At 44.7% G+C, this 25594-nt stretch overlaps 1 protein-coding gene across 1 annotated transcript in view; it reads left to right on the top strand.

The window, feature by feature from the left end:
- The window catches only part of SGSM2 (small G protein signaling modulator 2), a 929300-nt gene that overhangs the window by 228344 nt on the left and 675362 nt on the right, over positions 1 to 25594 (top strand). The window contains exon 2 of the mRNA XM_078683529.1: positions 20234 to 20309. Within this exon, the coding sequence (XP_078539655.1) occupies positions 20234 to 20309 (76 nt within the window). The remainder of the gene's footprint in view (positions 1 to 20233; positions 20310 to 25594) is intronic.

The raw sequence follows: 25594 nt of genomic DNA, 5'->3' as shown, positions 1-25594 counted from the left end.
GCATTGTTAAACATCACTTAGAGTGCTTGACCTGGAACATTCCATCTCCCTTTTGGAAGGGAGAGTCTTGAAACCATGCTGGGACCTACTAGGCCATATAAAAATAGAAGTGAAAATCTCTGTACACACGTCCTTTTCCAGACAGGACAGAGACTTACAATTCGCTGTAAATGTTTTGAGTGGTTGTGGTATGGGGAGAGCTTGACTTCTTATTTTTATGTTTTGAAAGTTTATTTCCTTATTATTAAATGACATTAGTTGAACTGGTTAATTTTAAGTGCTGAAATGCACACAGGGTTTCATGGGGCACATCAGCCATGACCATTACCTTAGCTTACTATGACCTGGCTTCAGCACTAGCACAAACACATCTCCAGTGCTGGGGTAAGATTAATAGTCAATGCAAGGGCAAGTCCAGATAAGGTCAGTGTTGTGTTCAGTCACTGTAATTGGCCAGGGTCTTTGCTGGTGGTGTTCTTATAGCCTACTAGCATTCTTAAACATGACTATTGCATGTGGTCTCTGGATGGAATTCCTGCAGGGCTTTTCGCGATACCGTTAACCATGAGCGTCACCTTGATTTTTAATTGCCTTCACCTGAAGATTACTTCTGAAGTAATGGCAAACAGAGCTTAATTTGAGACGGTGGTTTCCTGTGCTCTGCACCAGCACTTAATTGTCAACACCGGCACTAATTATAGTTGCCACATGCTGGCGCTGTTTGTCTAATTTAAAGATGAGCAGAAGAGCAATTGTTTATTAATTCAGTATATATTAAAAACAACTAATACCTGCTGCTCAAGCTATTTTTATAAATTTGGGGGCCTGGAATAGTGTGAATTGTCACACTTGTAGTAGTGCTGGTTAGTAGTTTTGCAGGTACTGCCTTAGGGAACGCCTGCAGTGGTAATGGGGGGGTGTAAGCTGCGGAGGCCTCCTAACGAGAGCCCTGGCACTTCTTTTAATTTAGCGCTGGCGCCAAATAAATAGCCAGTCATGGTTGAGGTAATGGTCTGGTCGCTGTAGTGATCTGTTACCTGAATTATGTCAAGAGCCTTGCTGGTGACTCTGAAATACCATAGCGGCATTATTAAGCAGTGCACTAGTCTATTTGTGTGGTTTATAGATGTAAGGCTATGAGCTGGACTGTATCATCTTTACCCAGATGAAACCAATATGTAACTGTCCATTTCTGGACACTTAAAAATAATAGAAATTGTTCTTGTTTGTATTCAGGGAGTTTTCAATTCAAATCAAATCAAATAAACTTTATTCGATTTTTGGATTAAAAATGATAAAAGTCACACATTATAAAATGTACAGTCTATTTTATTCATCACTAGAATCTTAAAATCATATCTGCAGTTAATTATCATGACCGGTATTCTATACATTAGTCATCCTCATTTTGGGTTTCCCATAATATACTTTTTCTTTTTTTCAATATGTACTTCACAAGTCCAGTCATAGCTCCCACACAGTAAACATTGTCCAATTTCTGTAGATAAAGGTAGACAGGGCGGCATTACTTCCAGCCCCCGCCCTTCAGCATTGGCAAAATCCATCTTAATCTTTCTTCTCTATAAAATTTGCAAAATAAAATCACGTGAATTGTCGTCTGAAGGGACATTTCAACACATGGGCACCTACAAAGTTCACTAGTCCAGTCATTTTGTGTAGGGAAGCTGACTAGTCGATGAAAACTATCAAATCTGAGTCTTGTGAGAATAAACCTATCATAACTTCCTGTACACCATTCCAGGTAAGGTTGAAAGGTGGATTTCCATTCCCTTTAGGTATGCCTTTGCAAAACTACATATCTGGTTAAGCCTCCTATATCACCCCATCTCCATAAAGGCCCTTTTAATTGTATTTAGGTTTGTCCAGCATGTTTAATGTACATGGTTTGACCTTTTTCCATGCACTGCATGAAGTATCCTACCCTAAGGGCCCACTGATCCTAGAACATGGCGTTTGGGCGTGGCCTGCATACTTTCTTGTGCGAATATGGTATTCATTCAGTGCAAACTAAACTGAAGGCCAAATGTAAATGGACATTTAAAGAGTGAATGGAAAATAACCTGCATTCTCAGATGGGGAGTGGACGGTTACTGCAGTGTTATGTTGTGTTTTTTAAAGAGGCACAACGTTGTCTTCAGTCTTTTCTAAATTCAAGCTGGTTTAGGGTGATCCTTATGATCAAGATGTTGTTCCAGATCCTGGATCCATAAATAGAAAAGGCCTGTTGCCTTGTTTTTGTCTCCAGTCTGGTGGCATCCTAACTCCAAGTATGCCAAAAGCCACTGAAGATGGTGGTATTGACAGTCAGATAGGCAAGTTTGCTGGTTGTTATAGTTTGTCGATGATGCAGCTGTTTTTGAAGATTGTGTAGGCCAGTAAGATGAGACATTAGATTTTCATCAGGGTAGGTGATGGGGTCATATTTCTTCAGGTTATTGAAGAGGCATATTATAGCATGTAGGATGTCCTTCAGAGGGCCAGTGGGGATTATGGGAGACCGTGAACCAGAGTATTGCCATCCATTTCTAACATTGCTTTCTAGGAGGAACAACTTCACTTATTTGTTTACTAGGAATGGGAAGGAAAGCAGGTGGCAGACCATGTCAGGCCTTATTTTTTTTTTGGCAACATGTTCCTTGAGGTCAGTGGTCAGGATGAGAATAAGGGATTTGGTTTTGAGTGAAAGTTGAAGTTTGAATCTATTTATTGAACCAGTTTTGGACTACTAGGTGTTTGTTGTTTTTGAAAATAGCAGGAATTCCTGTAGAATGTGGGCTTTAGGTAGGTGCTGGACATCCAGGTCTGGATAAGGTCAGGCAGTGCTTGAGGCACTGCTTGTCTGGAAAATACTTTCAAGTAGAGATGTGAGTCATCAGCATATTAGTGCATTTTGAAGCTGTTAGCTGTGAGTAAGAGGGTGAAGATGATAAGAGACAAGTTACAACTCCCGGGGATTCTGCAGGTGAAATTGAACTCCTGGGACCTAGAAACCCCCATGTAAATGAACTGCTAGATACAGAGCAGGGATTTCAGCCATTGGCCACTCCATGCCTGTCATCTCTCCACCCCAGCACACTCTGGGCATGGCATCTAGGAGTACCCAGGAAATACTGAGAAGAGGAACTGGCCCACTATGACCTTGATTATGAATTTGTTGTTAAATACCATCTAACTTGCACATACATTAAATACCGATGGCATGAGGTTCAGCGATTAGCACATGTATTAAATAACACTAATTACGAGTTTTTACCATGGACCCCAAAATCGCTATTTAGTGCGTGTGCTGAATACCGAATGTGTGCTAATTAGTGCACGGGATACATACTGAATGTGTTATTTACTGGACATGCTAAATGCCTCCCCAATGCATAGCACAAACATAATACATCAGGAATTGTTAATTTTCAGGCAGAAATGAACCCCTAGAGAACATTAAGCACACCAACAACTCCTTCCTCTATGGCTTTACCTCAAGCTGAGGGACCAGCCAAATATTACCATTCTCACCATGTCTGGAGTGAAAGACATGAAATAAGGTCTCGAGGTTGGCGGATTTCTAGTTAACAGTCATGGGAGTAACAACATGTGGCTGTTAAAAAGTTGACGTGGCTGAGAGTCATCCTTGTTGTGAAGAGTGCCACTGTAATTTGTTACACATATTCACATTGATCCATGTATATGTCATAGGGGCTAACAAATCTCTAATGGCACTGCAGACATGTATAGATATTAGGCTACAACAATCATAATGCACTGTCATCTTGATAGTGAATGGTTGATTTGTCTGCCCAGTACCTTATGGCTGATGTGTTACCACAGTGTGGCTAATGCTGCTACTCGTTAGCATCATAAGAATGAGGTTTCGTACAGAGCACCTTACACCCCAATTCAGTATACAGAGATCCACATCACACAGCATTTGCACATAAATAGTGTGTTTCATTATACGGTCTCATTTAGGGCGAACAAAGCAATACAAAAGGGGATGATGGACGGAGCGTTTGAACAAATCAAACACTCACCCATAGTCAACTGATCTGGGTTTAATCCATCACCATTCTTTAGTTCACTCAGCCACCCCAGTTTAGACATGGCTATATGCAAATCAGTCTGACCCTGTGCCTTATGGGAACAGTCCAGCCCGAACTGCCAAGCCATGTCTTCCCTGGACCGGAAACAAGCATCCTGGGACCGGTTTCGGATTCATAATCCTCATCAGCCAGGCTATCTTGAATCCAGTGGCCAAGTGAACAAGGGACTCACATCTGAGTGTACCCTGCCACACTTAGGGCGAACAAAGCGATACAAAAGGGGATGATGGACGGAGCGTTTGAACAAATCAAACACTCACCCCCAGTCAACTGATCTGGGTTTAATCCATCACCATCATTATACGGTCTAAGCACACTTGTTCCTGTCTACCTGAGGTCACCATGTTTACGAGTGCAGTCAATTGACCCTAGGATATCAGGAAGTCCTGCCGTACCACAGATGTTTGCTTTGCCGGCATTAGCTGTGTGTGTGCCCAAGGGACACTACATGCTGCTAACTAACTCTCTGCAAAGCATCCATCAATTAGCAGCATATTTTGCTAAAGGTTGACTGAGAAATGCCCCACACCAATCCTACTGTCTGCTGTGTGGTGCCTTTTGCAAAGAATTCTAGTGCTTCTTGTATTTTCAGAATGAGAAACAGATGTCAGCCACACCCTACACCAATTTTTCAGTGGCAGTGAATCTCTGTTAGGCTCCAGCATATCCGTAAAATATCTTTTGTATGGTGCCCATATCGAGCATGTGTATCCTCTGGATTTCAAGCTGACGCATGTTTATGGGTTTCAGCCTTACTTTGTCAATCCCGGCTCATGTCCTGCATTGCTGCGCCAATTGAGGTCATTAATTGGTGGCCTGGTTTCCATCCTCATGCTGCATGGTTTGTTGTAGCAGAACACGGATCTGGCATGTTATGTTATGTTAAATGGTTTTATATAGTGCACAGCTGCCGCAGCGAAGAGCCCTCCTGGCGCTAGTAGCAGTGTCAAAGAAGGGATACGGGATTAGGCCACGGAAAAGAGAAAGGTCTTAACAGCCTTACGGAAAGACATCAAGCTGTCCAGATAGCGAATCGGCATAGGCAGGGAATCCACAATCTAGCTGCCAGACAGCTAAAGGATTGTCCACTCGCTCGAAGACGCTTCACTCTGGGAACCATAGCTAGATGTTGCCCAGCTGATCGTAGTTGGCGCATAGGTACGTAGGGTACCAGTAATTCAGACAGAATCTCAGGAGAGGAGAATTTTAAGATTTTAAAAGTCAGGCACAGAGTTTTAAATCCAATCCTTTTAGTCAAAGGCAACCAATGAAGACGGTGAATCGCCCCCGTTGCAGAACAAGTTCTAGGAAGCCTCAGCAGTACACGAGCTGCTGCATTCTGCACAGGCTCCAGACGAGTAAATTCTGCCGTATTAGCCCCTAACAGGAGCGAATTGGCGTAGTTCAATCTGGACAGGATGGCTGCCTGTACCATCGTCTGGGGGGGTAGAAGGATCAAAAACTCCAACAAGGGTCTCAACCCTCGAAGTAGGCCAAAGCAGGTTCCCGCTAATTTCTTGCTATGCTCCTGATAGCTGAGAGTGGCATCTAGCCAGACCCCAAGATTTTTTGCTGCCAGTTTAGGGTTAGGAGCACAGCTCAGAGTCTTAGGCCACCAATGCTCACCCCATAGTCCATGATCTCTCCCCACCAACAACACCTCGGATTTGTTGGCGTTGAGCTGAAGGCAGTTGGTGGTCATCCACTCCGCGACTGCTGCTAGGCCATTTCGGAATGTGGTAGTGCCCAGCATCGGGTTGTTGGAGAGGGCCACCACCAACTGCGTATCATCAGCATACCTGACCATGGTAAGACCGTTATCCTTGGCCACCGTGGCCAGGGGTTGAACATACAGATTGAAAAGTATGGGGCTGAGGGACGCCCTGCCTGATGGCCTGGGTGCGGGAGAGAAAGGGGGGAGCAGATACTTGGAACGTTCGGTCTGACAGAAATGATTTAAACAATTCCAAGGCTGGACCTACAACACCGGCCTCTTCCAGACGAGCTAGAAGGATCCGGTGGGAGACCGTGTCAAACGTGGCGCTAAGATCAAGTAATATCAGCGCAGCGGTGCGCCCTACATCCAGAATGGTCTGCAGATGTTCAGTCACAGCTAGGAGAGCCGTTTCCGTGCTGTGCCCAGGGCGGAAACCATTCTGGGACAGATCTTCAAAAAGCATGTGAGAGTGTTATTCACATGTGCCTCGGCTATTTTAGCTACCCATGGCAATAATGATATGGGACGATATTTCCCCAGTTTAGCTGGATCCAGCGAGGGTTTCTTAGGTAAAGGAACTACCCTAGCCTGCTTCCACATCCTAGGAACAACTGCTGTGGTAAGTGAGGTGTTAATCATTCAACACAGTGGTGCGAGAAGCACTGGTAGGGAGTCCCTAAACTGAGCAGGTTTCATAGGATCCGTAGGCGAGCCCGATTTAACTTTCTTTCTTAACCGGAGAAACTCATCCTGTAAAACAGAGGGAATGGCTGCCAGATTTTGCGTAGGGGGAGTCATGTGCACCTGGAATACCTATGATGGCCCCAGGAAAGGACTTGCAAATCACTTCCACCTTATTCACAAAAAAAGCAACCAGGTCCTCACACTGTTGCTCAGATGTAATAGCAGAGGCAGTGGAATCTTTTCTGCTTTTAAGATTGTTGAGAATTTTAAAACTACACTTAGCATAGCATGATAGAGTGGCCTAACATTGCTGCATCCATTTAGGTAGACTGTAGAATGGAAGTGTGGGTTGCTGCAATTAACTTGTGATAGCTTCAACTATCCCTGGCTGGTAATGTAGGTGTGGCCCTGTGTGCAGGAGTGTTTGATATGTTCTTATTTTCAGCTCAAACAGTGCACATACTTTGTTTTTTTGCATCATTGTGTTTGTCTTTGAATTCTCTATTGTTTTACAGATTTTCTTTCATTCTTTACACTTTCATGAATGTTTACCACCTGCTTTTGACTGGGAGCGTTTTCCACTGGCAGTTTTAGTGACCTCTCATACTTGTTATTGCGTGTTACTTACCACATGTGATATTTTTCTCATCTGGTAAATAACGCATTCATTAACTATCATATGCGTTAAATAGCCCAAGGGCCTGATTACAAATTGAGGTGTTTGATATCACCCCTGATAAATTACGAAACCAAGGAGAACATTATTTATCTGGTAGAATAAATAACACCAATTATGAGTTTATCGGGAATAACGTGGATTTTTGTGTTTAACGCACCAAAATCTGTGTGATATGGTAGTTACCATATGTTTTTCTTTGTTAAATTTTGGCAGGTTTGACCTGCTGAAATTGAACCAATGTTGGGTTGTTTAACGCATCCGATAATTATTGGATGCATTAAATAAAACAAACTCGTAATTCTGTCCCATGCGTAAACCGGGATTTCTGCACGGGACCGAATGTAACGACCCACTCATATTTTGGCCCCTGGGGGACTACAGACATGCTGTATTTAGCACGTGAGCTAAATACCACATGCATTTTTTTAACTCCAGATCAGCCGATTTGTTAAAGGAATGTGTTATTTACCCCAGCATGCGGTAATTACCACTACGCCTAATCAAGGCCTACATGGCATGGCCTACGACCATACTCTGCAAGCAGTCTCCCGTCACAAACATGGTTGAGTACAGGAAACAGACTTCAGCCACACCCGACACCAATATTTCAACAACTCTTTTGACACTCATGTAACTTCATTTACCTCACTGTAGACCGAATCTGCATACAAGTTTCCAAATTCAAATCTAGATATTTCATGTTTTTTGAAAATGTTGTTTTATTTATCATTCAACAAATATTTTTCTACACACATGTACCAAATGGTACTGTGGACAGAGCATGACCAATGCCCAGTACATGCTAGTTGCAGTGTAGGGTCCTGGTCAGTGATTAGCCTCTGGTAAGAGTTACGTTCGGATCATAGGATAGTAAGTACTAATGCCATCTCACCCTAAGTTTGCTTTGATGGAATATTATTTTATATTATATGTGGACTCCACACTAACTCCTCAGCTAAATACAGCCCTTTTCTGGTTTAATTTATGAGGATTACACCAGTTGTCTTTCAGGCATGCAGTTTTCTGCCATGCACCTACATTACCCCAGGACAATATTTTCTATATTTTATTGTGGGACAGAACTAAGTAGCAGGTAGAGCATAATGTTCTGTTGTGGACAGCCAATTATATGCCATGGTTTCCAACCTTCCACAGTTCACAAACCTAAGGGTCAGGTACACATTAAATGAACACTTTCAATCCTACTTGATACAGTTTTCATTTCTCAAAAATGTACTTACATCTAATTTGGAAAAGCACACCCAAAAATGTGGTGTAGATTCATACAACTGCGCTAAGGTTATTAGCAAAACAAAATTAGATTTTGCTATGGGCCAAATATTTTATTAATGGCTACAGCTATATGTTGCAGATAACGTAAACATAGCTATAGAATAGCTACCAACACCTGTAACATATTGTGCAGTAAGGTACTTAAGGTAAGTATTTTCTCTGGGGGGGGGGGGAGAATGTGTTGTATCCTGATTTAGGTGTAATGCATTCTCTCCCTAGTTTTCTTGTTCCCTGCTGCTTAGCCAGTGGGTGTCTGTGTGTCTCTGTGTGTGTGAGGTCATGAAATGCCTGTGATTGGTCAGTTGGTATGAGTGGGCGGAGCAGTAGGATGCTGCTCCTGGGGGGCATTGATATATCACTTGTAACCTGGAACTAAGACTTATCTTCATCAATAACACTACGTCATACAACCTACGTGGCCTGCCCACCAAAGGCCACCTTTATTTGCAACACATGCTCCCTATGTTCTCCAGAGTCTTTCCATGTTCTGTATTCTGTTTACGTATTGTGGTGCTGATGATGTTGTGGGTATTCTTTGCTGGCTGGGGTGTAGATGCTAGACCTGCTCTTCTGGGGTTCGAATAAAGGGATACTAATGCAAGCTCCTCGCGTGTTTGGAGCGTTATCACTAGAAGGGGCTACTACATGTATGTATGAATATATCTACCTGGAACTACGTTTACATCGTTTTTGGGAGAGCAGTAGTGTAGTTGGCAAGCCTCAACAGTGGGTGGTAGTTTCAAACATCCCGCGTTATCACTACCCACGCCCTACAGCGCTTGCCTTGCCCTCTCCCTGGTGACCGTGTAGAGGCTGGCATCCATCTCTCTTCCATGAGTGCGCCTGGCAGGAGCCATTGCAAGCATTTTTACAGCATGCTCATATATTTTTATGAAAGCAAGCAGCAGCAGATGACAGCCTGGCTGCATTATATTCCCTTAGCAGGTGTCTGGCTTTTATGTGTATCTGAATTAATCAGCCGGGGTGATCATATCTGTCATGACATGCTGACACCCTGCATGACTGGTGATAAACAACAGGGACTCTGCAATCAGCACACCTTTGCTCACATATCAGGGGGTGAGGGGAAAGAGAGGGCCATAGTCCTGAAGAAGAGGGGAAGGAGGGCTATACTGCTGAGGAAGAGGGGGAAGAGATGGTCATACTGCTGAGGAAGAGGGGAAAGAAAGGGCCATACTGCTGAGGAAGAGGGGAAGAGAGGGCCATACTGCTGAGAAAGAGGGGAAGAGATGGTCTTACTGCTGAGAAAGAGGGAAAGAAAGGGCTGTACTGCCGAGGAAGTGGAAAAAGAGAGGGCCATACTGATGAGAAAGAGGGGAAAGAGAAGGCCATACTGCTGAGAAAGAGGGGAAGAGCGGGCCATACTGCTGAGAAAGAGGGGAAGAGAGGGCCATACTGCTGAGAAAGAGGGGAAGAGAGGGCCATACTGCTGAGAAAGAGGGGAAGAGAGGGCCATACTGCTGAGAAAGAGGGGAACAGAGGGCCATACTGCTGAGAAAGAGGGGAAGAGAGGGCCATACTGCTGAGAAAGAGGGGAAGAGAGGGCCATACTGCTGAGAATGAGGGGAAAGAAAGGGCTATACTGCTGAGAAAGAGGGGAAGAGAGGGCCATACTGCTGAGAAAGAGGGGAAGAGAGGGCCATACTGCTGAGAAAGAGGGGAAGAGAGGGCCATACTGCTAAGAAGGAGGGGAAGAGCGGGCCATACTGCTGAGAAAGAGGGGAAGAGAGGGCCATACTGCTGAGAAAGAGGGGAAGAGAGGGCCATACTGCTGAGAATGAGGGGAAAGAAAGGGCTATACTGCTGAGAAAGAGGGGAAGAGAGGGCCATACTGCTGAGAAAGAGGGGAAGAGAGGGCCATACTGCTGAGAAAGAGGGGAAGAGAGGGCCATACTGCTGAGAAAGAGGGGAAGAGAGGGCCATACTGCTGAGAAAGAGGGGAAGAGAGGGCCATACTGCTGAGAAAGAGGGGAAGCGAGGGCCATACTGCTAAGAAAGAGGGGAAGAGAGGGCCATACTGCTAAGAAAGAGGGGAAGAGAGGGCCATACTGCTGAGAAAGAGGGGAAGAGAGGGCCATACTGCTGAGAAAGAGGGGAAGAGATGGCCATACTGCCGAGGAAGAAGGGAAAGAGAGGGCCACATTTCTGAGGAATAGAGGGCCATACTGCTAAGAAAGAGGGGAAAAGAGGGCCATACTGGGGAAAAGAGGGCCATACTGCCGTGGACGAGGGTAAAGAGAGAGCCATACTGCTGAGGAAGTGAGGGAAGAGTCGACCATACTGCTGAGGAAGAGGGAAAGAGAGTGTCATACTGCTGAGGATGAGAGAAAAGCAGGAAGTATACTGTAGAGGATGAAGAAGTTCCAGAGAAGAGAGATGGGAGATGCCCTGGTGCTGATTGTGAGAGGAAGATAAGAAGGGACGAGACAAATTGCTGAAGAAAATCTGGCCACTGAGCCCAAGGGGAGTGAAGGGAAAGGATCCTGGTGCTGGTGGTAAGAGGAGGGTGTAAGAGGAGACATGGACCTGAGGGAACAGCAGTGCGCAGCTAAAGATCTGACAGCGAGGGAGAGGTGACGGCCAAGGTGCTGATAGAGATGGAAAGATGATGGCCATGACGACCACAGTGCTGGTGAACATGGAGAAGGGAAGGTCAGGAAGATAATGTGGATGGAGAGGTGAAGCCATGGAGCTGAAACAGAAGAGTAGGTGAGGTCCACTGTGTTGATGGAGAGAGAGAGGTGAGGAACACAGTGCTGATGGAGAAGAAGAGGGAGAGGCGATGACCATGGAGCAGAGGGAGGTGCTGGCGAGGCCATGGTGCTGTGGCAGAGGGCACTCAACACACCAGCCCTTAGTAGGATCACATTACATGCAGTGCTTAATTTGTAAAAAAGAAAAGTGCCAGGGCCCTCGTCGGGCCAAGGATGCTTGGACCACCAAGTGCCCCTGCCAGGCCTGCCCGTGACAGTACTAATACAACTACCAGGCTTCACATACCTTTAGGTGTGACAATACAGACAATTTCAGGTCCTAAAAGCTATAATATTGACTTGGACTGCAGGTATCAGTCATTTTTAATGTGTATTGATTTAATAAAGTACTGTTGTTGTGAACTTCAAACAGCACCACCATGTGGCAGGTTGTCATAAGTGCCGGAGTTGACAATTAAGTGCTGGTGCTGAGCACCAGAAACCACTGGCTCAAATTAAGCACAGATTATGTGGTAGGCAGTATGGATGATGGTGTGGCATTCCAAACATCAGCCAATGGCAAGACCACAGCAGGGGATGGTGGGGATCAATCAATCTTGTTGAGGCCCTACACACAGTGGCCCTCGGTAACATTACCGTAGGCAGTGTCGGAGATGAATGGCGGTGAGGCACTCATCACATCAGCCCATGGGCATAGGTCGAAGTGGGCAGGATCTGAGGGGCACGATGTGCCCATACTTTATTCACTTGACAAAGACGGTTCCCCTACTTTATGTTAAAAGGCTACCATTCCAGGACAGGTCATTCTGATATTTGGCAGCTGAGATAGAATGGTCGAGAGTCTCGTGTGCTGTGAAGCCGACGGAGGGGCAGGCAGCTAAACAAGAAACGAGCCTTCTTCGAAGGTGTCTGCTGCCTGAAAGAAATGTAAATATGCACATTTGGTTAATTTGCAAATGCAAAGGGTGCCTGGGAGCTGGTATTAGCTTTAAATGATGTAGCTGTTTTAAGATTATTCATTCTGAGAGGTATTTTAAGGTGAATTGATGACCTGTGGAGTGTGTGCTTTTAAGGGACAGTTAGAAGAAATATTGCACTAGGTACAGTCTACATATCAATCTAAATATTTTTGTTCAAATTGTGGCAGCCTATCTTATACTGCGTGTAATGCCGTACATATTTATAGTGCTTTCTGTCACAGGTTGGGACCTCATAACACTAAAATCTCACAAGCCACTATTCCTCAAGGCACCAACCAGAATTCTTTTATGTGGCTCTCTGGTTAACACACAAAGATATCTGCAGTGTTGGCATTAACCAGTAATGTTTTCACTCAGTAAAATAGTACATCTCTCACTGATTAGCTTAGCTTGAATTTATTTTTCATTTAAGAAGTTTTATTTCATATGCAGTTACTTGAAGGTCAAAGACCAAAAAATAGTCACAGAATATTTTCTTCTTTTTAGCAAAGCCTTTGACCCCACCCGCACACTGACTGACCCCGCCCAATTGGACTTAGGATCACAGTTCCTATACTTTTTTTAATTGACTGCGATTGCTGCCCATAGTAAGTCGGCATTAGGTGCTGGGGATGAATGGCGGTGAGGCATTCATCACATCAGCCCTTGGTAAGACCACATTTAGGGCCTCATTAGGATGGAGGATTTTCTGCATCCTCCGGGCCGGCGGAAGCCACCGCTGGCCCGGAGGATGCGGAAAATCCTCTGCGGACCCAACAAAGACCCACCGCCACATTAGGATGGCTGGTGGGTCCCGGTTTCCGTCCGCAGCTTTTTTTTTTGTGAGCCAACCGCGGCGGAAAAGCACTAATATGGTGACGGTGTCTCTCAGACACCGTCAGCCAGATTAGGATGGGCTCTGAAACATGCTTTTCCACGGCGGCTTTTCTGCCGTCGAAAAGCATGTGTAACTTCACTGCGGGGCCGGTTGCGGGCCCCCTAGGTGAAAGGGGGGTGGGGGGTGCACCTATGGTACCCCCCTGCATTTGTATGCAGAAAGCGGCAGGCACCACGCGGTGCCTGCCACTTTCTACATACAAATGCAATGCGTGCATTTTTAACATTGCTGCGGGTGCAGCTTGAAGCCGCACCCGCCGCAATGTTAAAAATAGAGGATGTGACCGCCAGGGTGGCAGTCACATCCTAATTGCACTGGAGGGACCTCCGCAGGCCATGCGGAGGTTCCCTCCTACTCTATGGTGGCGGACGGACTCAGGTCCGTCCGCCATTATAATGTGCCCCTAAGTGATGGTGGGATAAATGGTGTACATCACATCAGTCCATGACTGGGTGATAAAATGCAATGAGCCCTCCACACATTAGTCTATTATGAAGATGCATTGCATTTAGACATTCCTCACAACAGTCCATGGTGGGCACGACTGGTTCTGTTTCCACACATCTAGATCCCTCAGAAAGCAAGGTGTCCAAGTTCCTGTCCCTTCCCCTGAAATCATCTGATTCTCCATCTCCTGTTGATAAGCAATCCCTTCTGCAGATGAAGGCTTCTAGATCTGGCCAGTGGAACAGGCACCACATTTCTCCACAAGCCCACTGTACCCTTCTTCTGTTTTGATGTGACCCTGAGTGCAGACGTCAATGGGAACAAATGCTAGCCTGTGGCGAGTTAGGACAAAGCCGGATATATAGTTTGTTTTGCTGCTTGTCTTGTGATCAAGGCTGTGTGGCCGAAATACATCTTCTCCATGTGGATGTATGGAAATAAATGGATTAAGCAAGACTACAGCCACTCTAAGTGAGTGTATTTCCTTTTACATTTGGCTTTTGGTGAACTATACACTGGGCACTCCTCCAGTACAGGCACTCCACCCTCGCAGGAAACAGGATAACTATGGGCGAAGAGTCATTATGTGTATATAACACAGTGGCCGTAGCCATTTGGTAGGTATAGTTCGGATTTTCCATAGGAAATGTGTTTTTTTGTTTGCTTACAACTATGGTGTAGTTTGATGAATCTTCACGAAACTTTCTACAAAAAGCTAATTCTCTAAAGCTTCGTGGAAAGTTTAGGGGTGATTTGTCTCGGTTGGGCTCAGAAAAAAGGCACCCAAACAAAATTTCCTCATGCATTTACCAATGACTACTGTAGGCAGAGCTACACGGAATTTCTGAACCGCATTACTCCAAATTTGGCAGGAAGCTAGATATTGGTTCGCAGATTGCTTTTTGTGATTTGGTGTAAATCTGGTCCGTTGGTTTTGAGAAATTAAGGTTAAAAAGTATTTGTTTATCTTGACTGTTAGGTCTGCGAGTATCTCACGAGAGTCTAGCGAGAGTGCAAATTCAAAAATGGAGCTTTGTGATTGGTCTAGAGGCCCCTTTTTGTCGCGAGCCTTCTCACTCCTGCAAGAGCCAGAGACTCCTGCGAGTACTGCGGGAGCTAGCACTCTGATTGGTTGGCTGGATTAGAAATGAAATGTCCGTCATTACTGTTTACTGTGAAAAATTGCTGGAGTTGTGGTGGAGTGAAGTTGAAAACTATATCAGGGGGCAGGAGAAAGGCATGCTGTCTCCCTAGTTATTGAGAGGAGGTCTGTAAGGTTTAGTACTGTTAAGGAAAAGATGTAAAATTTATTTTAAACAAACATTTGTGATCTCGCTGGACTCTCACGGGCTCATGAAAAGTAAAAAGTAGGTCACTTCTTAATGCACTCTACTAGGAGAATGGCATGTTATCCAATTAGGTATTGAGGGGGCATCTGTGAGGCATAACTACTGTGATGAAAAAATATAAATTGTTTTTTTTTATGTTCAGATCTCGCGGGATCTAGTGTGATCGTGAAAAAGCAGAAAGGAGTAGGTGATCTCTGAATAAACTCTAGTATGCACACCTCTAACTGTAGAAAGCAGTCTTGCTAGAGATGGTATTTGTTTACAAAGACATACTATTCACACCCATCACCTGACCTTGGGGAAATGTCTCAGTGGACACACAAGAATGACAAGTGTATACAGTCTAGAATGAAATTTATGACTCTACGATCTCGCAAACGTCTTATAAGCAGCTCATCAGCCATTCACGAGAATAGAGACACACCCATGAAAAGAGATTTGTTTTGTTATAACTAAGGCATAAATTATTGAAAGAAGTAATAGCCCTCCTTTTCTCATTTATAATTAGCTCTCTGATGGCAAAATATCTACACAGCCCTTGGAGGATCTATTGTTAAAATATTATTAAACTTGGTGAGATGTCTGCATGTGAGAGTGATGAACAGAGAGAACATGGACAACCGCAACTTCAATATTCTCTTATCACACCCTATTACACTCAGACATCAGTCAATACAGAGATGTCAGCAAACAGTGCACTCTGTTCACATACACCTTCCCCTTGGAAGTGATGTGTGCAGACAAGATACATCCTTTATTCATCCTACCATATGTATATTGGAAATAAAATATTACTCAATGTATAAAAAAATAGAACTTCACGGAAAAAATAAAGCTTAAAGTAACATAGTTAGGTGTGATAAGAAAGATTGTTTTTGTGTAAGAAAACTCTTAGGAATTTACTGAAAAAAACAAAGGTTAAAGTAACATTATAGGTAGGTGAATATGTCAGTGACAACATTAACATTTTGAACTCAAAAGGTCACAGAAATTCATCTTCTAACTATAATTTTCGCCCCTGCAATGCACTGCTTATAACCTCACAGATTACATCACTCGTGGCATGTTCTATGACATCATTTATGACACCACTAATGATATCTTAAATTACATCATTGATGACATCACTGATGATATCATCCAAGCTTCTTTTACGCAGATTTCTCTATAAATTAGTACGCCATTAGAGGTCTGAAAGTAAGTTCAAAATAGATCATGATAATATGAAGCATTATTAATGTCATCATGTATACAAACTTTTGTTATGTGCAACATTGGCCCTTAACCATGCACTTCATGGGTAGCCTAGTACATATTGAATTTCAACCACAAAGAGAAGTGTAACCCCTACTGCATGTGGTGTTTGATCTGAATACAACTGTTCAGAGAAAACCAAGGGTCAGATGTTCGACCATAGCGTTTTGCGACACGCAAATTGCGCTCATTTGCAAGTCGCAATTTGTGAGTTGCAAAATGCTCTGTACAACAGTGTCTGAGACACTGCGAGTCCCGGTGGGGTCGCAAATTGCATGCCTCATAAATATTATTATTAATGAGGCACTCGCAATTTACGACCCCATTGGGAATGGCTGGACCTCCCAGATATGGTGGCCTGCGGGGCTCAGTAGACCTCCATGTCTGGGACTGCTTTTAAATAAAGCAGTTTACTGTTTTGCAACCGCAATTGCGGTCGCAAAAGAGTCATACATAGGGCTAAGCCTCGCTATTAGGAAGGGAAGCCCTTGGAACACCCCTTCCAAATAGTGAGTCGCTAATCCTATTTAGCGAGTCGCAAATAAATTGTGACTCGCTAAATAGGTTTAGTACATGGTCCTTTTGTATTTTGCATAGGCAAACGGGTTGCAAACCGGTTTGCACATGCAATATAGGGTCATATATCTGGCCCATTGCTCCTCCAGATACTCAATATCTGCTTCAAAACTAATGCCCTACTAAGGACAGCATTTATCTGTATCAAACCACCTCACAATCACTGAACGTACATTGAAAAATGAAGGTGATATGAGTAGAAAAGTTGGTACTGTAAACAGTGTTTATGCTATGAAGAAAGTTTACTCTGTACCACATTGTTTGCAGACTGTGAAACTCTCATGAGAAACACACCATTGAGTATCAACAAGTATCTACTGAGAACAGTCTGCACTCTATGCAAAAATAATTGCAAAGAGAGGCTATTCACCTAAACTATTTAAGATCTGAAAGTGCTAAAGATCACACTACCTGCATCCTTCGTCTGTGGTAAAAACTTTACTGATTGCCCATTTTCTGTAGCAAAAAAAGCACATGCACATAGGTTAGTACCTTTGGTGTACACAGACTACTGTGTTATATGGAAATTACCATGCTGAGATGAGTCTGTAAATAACTCAAGGGTGCTTACAATACTTAGTATGTAGTACATAGAATATTTGCCCTTTTGGAAACCTTTTCTGCAGGGCCAAAATACTTGTGCGGAACATATTAAATGCAATTTGTCAACCATCGCGTGCACACAGAGTTACTCTTCAATACAAAGATTTATACCATGTTCAATACCTCTACACACCTATGATGCATTAGGAGCACATGCGGTTTGTAAACACTTACACCCATCAGCTGTCCACAGACTGTACAAAATTAGGTAGAGAAATAATATGGTACTTACCCACCACTATGTAAACTATGCAAGAAATTAACACACTCATTGGATGATGTCATCAGTGATGTCATTTGAGATGTCATTAGTCAGATAAATGATGTCATAGGACATGTAATGAGTGATGTAATATGTAAGGTCATAAGCAGTGCATGGTGGGGGTGCAAGTTATAGTTAGCTTTGCTAACTATATCTGATGAATTTCTTTGTTTTTTTGTTCAAAACATTTACATGGCTGTGAATTAAACATTACTTAGGTCTGTAGAAGGACTAGTGGTGTTTGAAGTGTCTCAATCGCTTCTTTTGTACTTTTCACACCATTTTCTTATTCAGTCTTTTAGTTACACTTTTAAAATCTCCTTATATCTTTCTTAAACCCACATCTGCATATCTCACACCTCATCTCTTTCCTCGTCAGCTACCTCTTTCCCCCACTCCCCTCCTGCACGTTCTTCCTTACATTTCCTTTTCCTCACTTCCTGAACATGCCACACCCTCTCCCCTTTAAGCATAGCATTTTCTATACCTTTTGCCCTGTGATATTTCACAGCGGTGTACCTCCTTCACACACCTTAGCATAGAATCCCAATTACAAATGGCACACCTTACCATTGCTCTGTGCACTCTCCAGAGAAGTGAAGTATTGGGTGAGCATGTATTCTGAACCCCTTCATGGCCCACTGACGTGCACTGTGAGAAGCTTCAGTCTGAACTTCACAGCTCTGACTCATGGCTTGTTATAAACACCCGCCCACAACCTGAACTCCCATAGATACATAGAGGTAAAACTTTTTGCAGTATGTACTATAAATCAGAAATGTGTTGCATAGCAAACTATACAAACACTACATTCTGGAAACAGCTAATAGTCCTATGGAATGCAAGCTGCTCTCATGCTGGAAGGGCAGTGTCTGTTTACAGATCTGGCTGTCTCCTGGTGGTGGGGTTCAAGACAATGGTGGGGGCAGGACTATGACAGATGGACCTACCCCCACCCCTATATCAACACTACCATGATTGGAACTTTAATGTTTTCTTTTATGGAGTATAGATATGCATTAATATTGGCGTGTCAAGGGGTGGAATCCAGGGGCCTCAGTCTGGCATGTTGCCTATGAACAATCACCCATATTTCAAAGATGGTACAATTCCAGTTACAGGTTCTAGTTTAAGGTGTGTTTGATACAATGTGTTAAGTGCTCAAGGGTATGCCCAGACGTGAGTTCTGTGCTCACCGGCCATGGGTTACTTGTGTTGCACTACAGAGACAACTTGGCTTGGCAGTTCAGGTTGAGCAGCTCCCATGGAGCAGGACTATAGCTGATTTGATTATGGCTAAATCTAATCTGAGGTGAAATTATGGCAAAAGAACAATGGGTTGGCATGCTACCCCAAGCGACTGCTGGTACGTAGACTATTTGCAAGCATTCCTCCCATCACCTTTTGTGTATTTGATCTATTTTAAGGTGCTCTGCATAATCCATCAGATCTACTAAAAGAGTGGACAGTCTTTCTTTTAGATATTCTTGCTGCCTGTGCTTCGGTCAGGATTGGCTCCGGTCCAAATAAGCTATTTAAGTGCTCACGTTGCGGGGACAGAGATTCCTGAAAAGTGGAGCTCCGACTCCGGAACTGGCAAAGGCTCTCCTTGACTCATGACTAATCACAGCATCTGCAGAAAAGTGATAAAGACTCTCTGCCCTGTTAATGTATGTCTCATGTGTCTATTCCTGTTCTTTTATTACTGTTTGCTGCTCACCATGGGCATACTGCTTGGTTACTGTGTGCTCTAGAAATAAATAAAGAAGAACAAAGAAGACCCTATTATTAGTGACAGTATTATTAATAATTGAACTCATTTGAAATTAGACATACATTAATCCTAAACCTTAAGGTAAAATATTTGCCTTCAGGCACCATTTCCAACAAAGTAAACACTTTTTTTTAAACTAAAGGTGCAGAAGAATGGGCATATGGTTTATGGGATTTGACATAGGAGTTGTTTTTTTTGCCCTAGAGAGTGAGAAGGGATCCAGAAATGGAGGGAGTCTGGAAAAATGATGGTTTTCAGAATAAGGGAGATAGAGCTAACACAGCAAAGGAAGAAATCCTAATATTCTCTTAATGGTTTGCAATACCGCACCTTTACAATTCTTGTGTCCACTTTTCAAGAAATATAAAAACAGATCAGAGACATTTATCACAGTGGTGCAAGAACCTCAGTAGTTACCTAGTGGTGAGAGTTTTAAATATGTTTAGGTTGTTAGAGATTAAGCAATGGGAAGATATGATAAAGACCATTTAATTATTTAGATATATAAATATCGTAGTGGAGGAAAAAGGGATCTGTAACAGAGACACCAAAATACCCCTCGGCTTAAATTAAGTCAATGAATTTGTTATCTTAGAGTGAAGATGTGGTTCTAGATCAAGGAAGATATCAAAAGGCTTGGGATCTTCAAGGTTAATTTAATATAATTAAATTGTTTGTACAGTGGTTGGGAAGTCTGTGGAACTAATATGCAGCTGTGAAGGAGGTGGGGGAAGAGAGGCAAAAGCAAAGCTGAATACTAAGTAATGGTACAGCAGGCAGAGACAGGAAGTCCAGCATCCTTATCTGACATCCATCTCTCTGCAGCCCACATCAGGCTGACAATGTTTATTATTTAAAAATAGATAACCTGCCTGTCTTTTTTTTTAGGTCAAACAGATAATGGAGGAAGCCGTCACTAGGAAGTTTGTTCATGAAGACAGCAGTCACATCATCGCCTTGTGCGGTAAGTGAGACTTGCGCACAACGTTAGTCATCATCCAATCTTTCTATTAAATTACTCACCGCTGAAAATGATGCAATAGTTTGAAGGTGCCTGAAAGTAAAATGCAGTATGATGGCAGGCGAAGAGTTTATGTGTGATGTCGGCTTTTAGGGCCAGGGCTCTCCGCAGGCAACCTGCATCTTTAGTTTTATGTATTGATTGTATTGATGTAGCACACTTTGCGATTTTGTTATTGCACAGCCCACTGGCACTAACAGCATGCTACAGCCTTTTTTTGTATTGTGACTTATACAGTTCTTCAATAGCTGCTTGTGGTTTGCACATATTATGCTATTTGTTGGCAACAACTTATTGAAGATGTATGGGGAGCTATGGACGATGGGCTTCGCTGTGTCTGGTTATTGTGCAGCTAGGCACAAAACTGTGTGTGACTTTAGGTTTGTATTTATAATATGTTACTGACTAGCAAGGCTACCTCTTGTCTATTGCACCTCATGCCTCACTCCGTCACCAGGTGAGATTTCCTGCGTGCGTGCGCGCGTGTGTGTGCGTGCGTGTGTGTGAGGTATCACCCTCTCTTTAAGCGTGTGTATCTGGCTCTTTGCTTCTTTGAATGTGTGAATGTGTTGCGTTGGCTGCTGCTTTCTTTCAATGTATGTGTCTGAATGCGTCACCCCTCTTTGTTAAATCTTATTTGCATATTGTATTTATTGTTTTCATTTTGTAGCAACCGCTTTGTTTTGGCTATATTTCTCCTTCTGTTTAATGGGTAGAAGCACCCTGGGTGCGGGGTGTTGCCGTGTATGTCTGTGTGTGTGTGGTTGGGTGTGGGTGTGTTTAAGCTGTTGCTTGTGTTTGTGATTTGCTGTCTACCTGCACACGTGTGTGTGTGTTTTAGGTATCAGCCTCTCTTCAAGCGTGTGTATCTGGCTCTTTGCTTCTTTGAATGTGTGAATGTTTGTGTTTGGTTGGCTGCTGCTTTCTTTCAGTGTGTTCGTCTGAATGCGTCACCCCTCTTTGTTAAATCTTAGTTGCATATTTTATTTTTTTCCTCCTCTGAGATTTGAATGATTTACCGTGTGACTGAGAACTTTTGAACCTAAGATTAAGCCATTAGAAGCTCTCCGAGCGGCCCTTTAGGCCCATACACTCGTCTGAATATAGATTTGCCCCTGAGAGGCTGTTTTTGATTTTGACAGGGAAAATCAGTATCCTTTGATTCATGCATTAGAAGCAGCAGAGAGGAATGCGGGCTGCATACAAACAGGTCTCGGTATGACAGGGCTTCGCTGTGGTCTCCAGCTGATTTGTGGCAGAGATGTTCGAGGTAGCCAATTAGGCAGGCGTTCGATTAAAGATGCCGGGCCTGGAGAGGGCGGGTCCTTTCCAACAAGTGCACGTCATTTCCTGTGCAGCCTGCCGGCCATGGTTATGTTTAGGCGGGCAACTAGAGACAAATTTCGGGGGGAGGGGGGCTGATTCTTCCAGCCATAGCCATAGGCAGAGCAGGGCCGGCCTAAGGCATGTACAAGCTGTGCACCTGCACAGGGCCGCCAAACCCCAGGGGCCGCCACGCCAATATATATCCTTAGATACATATTTTCGTGGCGGCCCCTGGCAGGGATTTGGCGGCCTCGGGCCCCCTACCTACACTCCCTGCTCAGGGCCTCCGTGAGCCTAGAGCCGGCCCTGGGCAGAGTGGCTCCAAGAAGGGGTGAAAACACAACAAAAGCCTTATTAACCCCTTCACTGCGGCGGCTATTCCGCCGCAGTGCTAAGGGGGCGGGGCGGCAGCGCGGCGGGCTCATGCTGGTGATGGAACCGCTTCGTCACCAGCCGCGGTTGCGCTGTGCTCATGACGGAGCGGTTCCGTCACGGCCCCGCCCGCTGAATGGAACGCTCAGCGCAGGCGCGGAATCCGCGCAGGCGTGCCGAGCGGGCCGTGACAGAACCGCTCCGTCATCAGCACACCGCGACCGCAGCTGATGACGGAGTGGTTCCGTCACCAGCAGGGGAGGGGTTAAACAAGTAAATGGTCTTTTGAAGCCCTGTGAAGTCCTCGGGTGCAGCTGCAATTAGAGGGTCGCCAGCCCGCGAAGCTGTCTCACCCTGGGCTGACACACACGACGGGGGAGGGGGTGCTGGAGCCCGGTGAGCCCAATGGGTGTTGCGCGCCTGGTTATGTTTCTACTACTGAATAAAATGTACATGACGAATTCTATAGCATATAGACATGACTCAACAGGCGTAAAACCAGAACATCAAGTTCTAACTATCGTGTTACAAAGATATTGTACCCAGAATATCGACTACCAAAGTATTGTGAAGCTAAGTGTACATGGGTACATATTGATTTACTGTTCTTGACTCCCATATATGTACCTTGACGTTCTATATAGCATTATCTACATAGATGTCGAGCCGAATTAAATGTATTGGTGAGCTTGTCAGCTAAAAATCCTGATTAATGGGAATTATGTTGCACTAGTTATGCCTGCAACCTCAAGTAAAACTCAAGAAAGTTTGTTAAAAAAAAAAAAGACTGGTCAATCCATAATTACCTATATATTCGTAACGTGATGATATTTGGAGGTCAATGTTCTGGCCACGATTCTTTTGTGGCTCAATTTTTGTGCTTGCTAATCTGACATAAAACTGGGTCAACAACTGGGAAGGAGGAAAGAAAACCTGCGAAACAATTTTGCAAAGAGGTCGACTTTGGTGGCCTTTGACTCCCCATGCACCAGGGCCATTGGTTGGTACCCCGGTCCCTGTCACCAATCCCTATCTGTCCTTAATGTGCCCATGCTTCCTTTCAGCTCTAAGCTCCATAAAACTCACCGATATGTTGCCTGTTGCCCTCCCTGGCGACGACGAGCAGGAAAGAAAGGTAGTTTACTTCCTGCTTCCAAATCGAGCCAATTCTCGGCCTATTGATTGGTTGGAGCAGGCTAACCCAGTACTCATTTTGAGGCTGGGCACCTGTGCTTTCAATCCTTCTTCTGTTTTACAGCACTGGGTTTGCCGGCTCTGAAGTGTGCATGACAGATTGGCATGTTGTAAACATCCGGCCAAACTGTCATGCACACTTGCAGCAGTCATCCTGTGATACGCAGGAGTCTGTCTGTCTGCCCCCACCATCACACTTGTGCTAGTGCAGCTGGCAGCCCACAGAAGAATAAAATGCTAAGGTAATGACCATTTTATTATTCTGTGTGTACCTGCTGTGCTCACAGCAGGAGGGGCTACATTACCCCACCTTAATGGAGGAGCCGTCGCTGGTGAGATAATCAAAAGACTGTGAGGCCTGGTTTCATGTCCATTAAGTCTCAGCAGCTCTATTGTGCCCAAACCAAGATGGCGGATGTGAATCCTGCAAATAAGAAATCCCCTTTGCAAGTATCCCCACCTCCTGCTGTTCAGAAACGTTCATACTTTACCAACATGTACCCGGCACGAACCCCCTGTGGCTTTTGGAGCCGGTGAGTCCAGAAAGCTCTCCAACGGATAAAGAAAAGGGCGTGAGCTGCCACTTCATACCGTGTTACGATGTAAGGACCAAGCCCAGAGAAGTCCTCACTGGCTGCTTTACAAAACGTTTTCCATTTGGGAATGCAAACGTACGGACGAAGGTCTGCTGTGCCTTGCAGGCCTCCGTCCTTGCTTTCAGTTAATCACGGAGGGTTGGAATCTGCAGCCTTCCTTATTCATATTCATTAGGCAGGTGTGTTTACGAGGCCCTACAAATAGACAGCTTGGCATGTGATTTATTAGTTCATACGCTGCATTGCAAATTGCACACCCAGAATGTTTGTATACCTGTTCCTTAATTATCACTTTGGTAGTAACTCCAATTCATCCCATTTGTGGACGTTGAAAAGACACTTTCATAGACTACCTGCATCAAAATTAGAATTTTTGGATTATTTTTAAAATTAAGTTTTTAATAAGAAATGAAATGTTATGTTTCTACACCCATTCAAAATACACTTTGCCTTGACGAATGCAGTGGAGAGGTGTGGCTCACTGGTTAGAGGCGGCAGACCCGGAAGCAGAGAACGGCGCGGGACCAGGGTTCAATTCCCGGCAGGGTCGTGGACCCGGGTCAGCGGACTCGACAATTCTCGCCTCGGTGCCTACTCTAACCAGGGATCACACTCGGCAACTCTGGGCATTAAGCTTGCCTCATCTCTACAACGGCCCCCCACAGATGCCAGGGATGCCTGGTTTCACCTTGGAGATACCCAGAAGGGACCATCCCACAGGGAAAGCCAGGACGGGTTCCCCAGCGGTCTTCAGCGCCGGGACGCTCACGGGCAGCTGTGCGCTTTACATGTCCAACACATTTACATTACATTTACATTCTGTGGTGTGCAGGCCACCAGGAAGAACCTGTTGGGTTCAAACATCTCAGGATGCGAGAGCCTTGTGTCATCTTGGGACCCTGCAGCAGCCCTTTGACCAGCCAGGTGGAGATGCCCTTCGTCTGGCTAGCAGATGAGCACGCTTTGCCCTAGCAGAGCAGGTGAACAAAGACCTTCGGGAGTGTCACCCTGATGAAAATGTAGCTGAGAGTCTGCTCAGTGGCACCCCTTGCCCCTGAAAACGCACCCATCAATCTGGTAGCAGTATTAGGAAAGATCTAACTTCTGGTACCCAGAACAAGGTGCAGAAGAGGAGTTCTCACCTGCACCAGTATCATCTAGGTCTGCAGGCCAGGTAGGTGAGCTGGGAGGGCCTCTCCTGAATATACCCCCAGGTGCAGTTGGGCAGACCACATACCACTAAAGCCATTTGCCTGCCCAATGGATGAATCCACGTTGCCAAGTTGTACAAGTGCTGGCAGCTGCTGAGTTTAAAAGGATGGAGAAGTCGGAAGGTCTGCAGAGGCGGCTTCTTCAGGTCGGATTCGTAGGTGGCAAAAGAGGAATGAGCGGGCTGGTACGTACTTGCTGACGGAAACAAAAAAGTGATGGGTGAGATACTTGAATTAATCTCAGCCACTGGTCATGCCTCTGGATGCATATCAGTCCATCATTTTTTTGCCCACAGTGCCACCTCAGATTAGTCCCAGCCACAAGCAAACCAGTCGTGGTCCTTCTCCAATAGGAACAATCCAGCCTGATCTGCCAAGCCGGCTCCTCTCCGGGACGTCCATGCTGACATTGGCGAAAGTGTTGCACTGTGCACTCTTATAAGGTGGAAGTCTGATGGTTCCTTAAACTGTGGCCACCTCCTTGCCCTGTTAAAGGGGATTTGGGTGATTACCAATATAGCAAACCCCT

This window comes from Lissotriton helveticus, chromosome 3_1 (genome assembly GCF_964261635.1).
Source record: "Lissotriton helveticus chromosome 3_1, aLisHel1.1, whole genome shotgun sequence".
Taxonomy (NCBI): Eukaryota; Metazoa; Chordata; class Amphibia; order Caudata; family Salamandridae; genus Lissotriton; species Lissotriton helveticus.
This window is presented reverse-complemented; position numbering and strand designations above follow the sequence as displayed.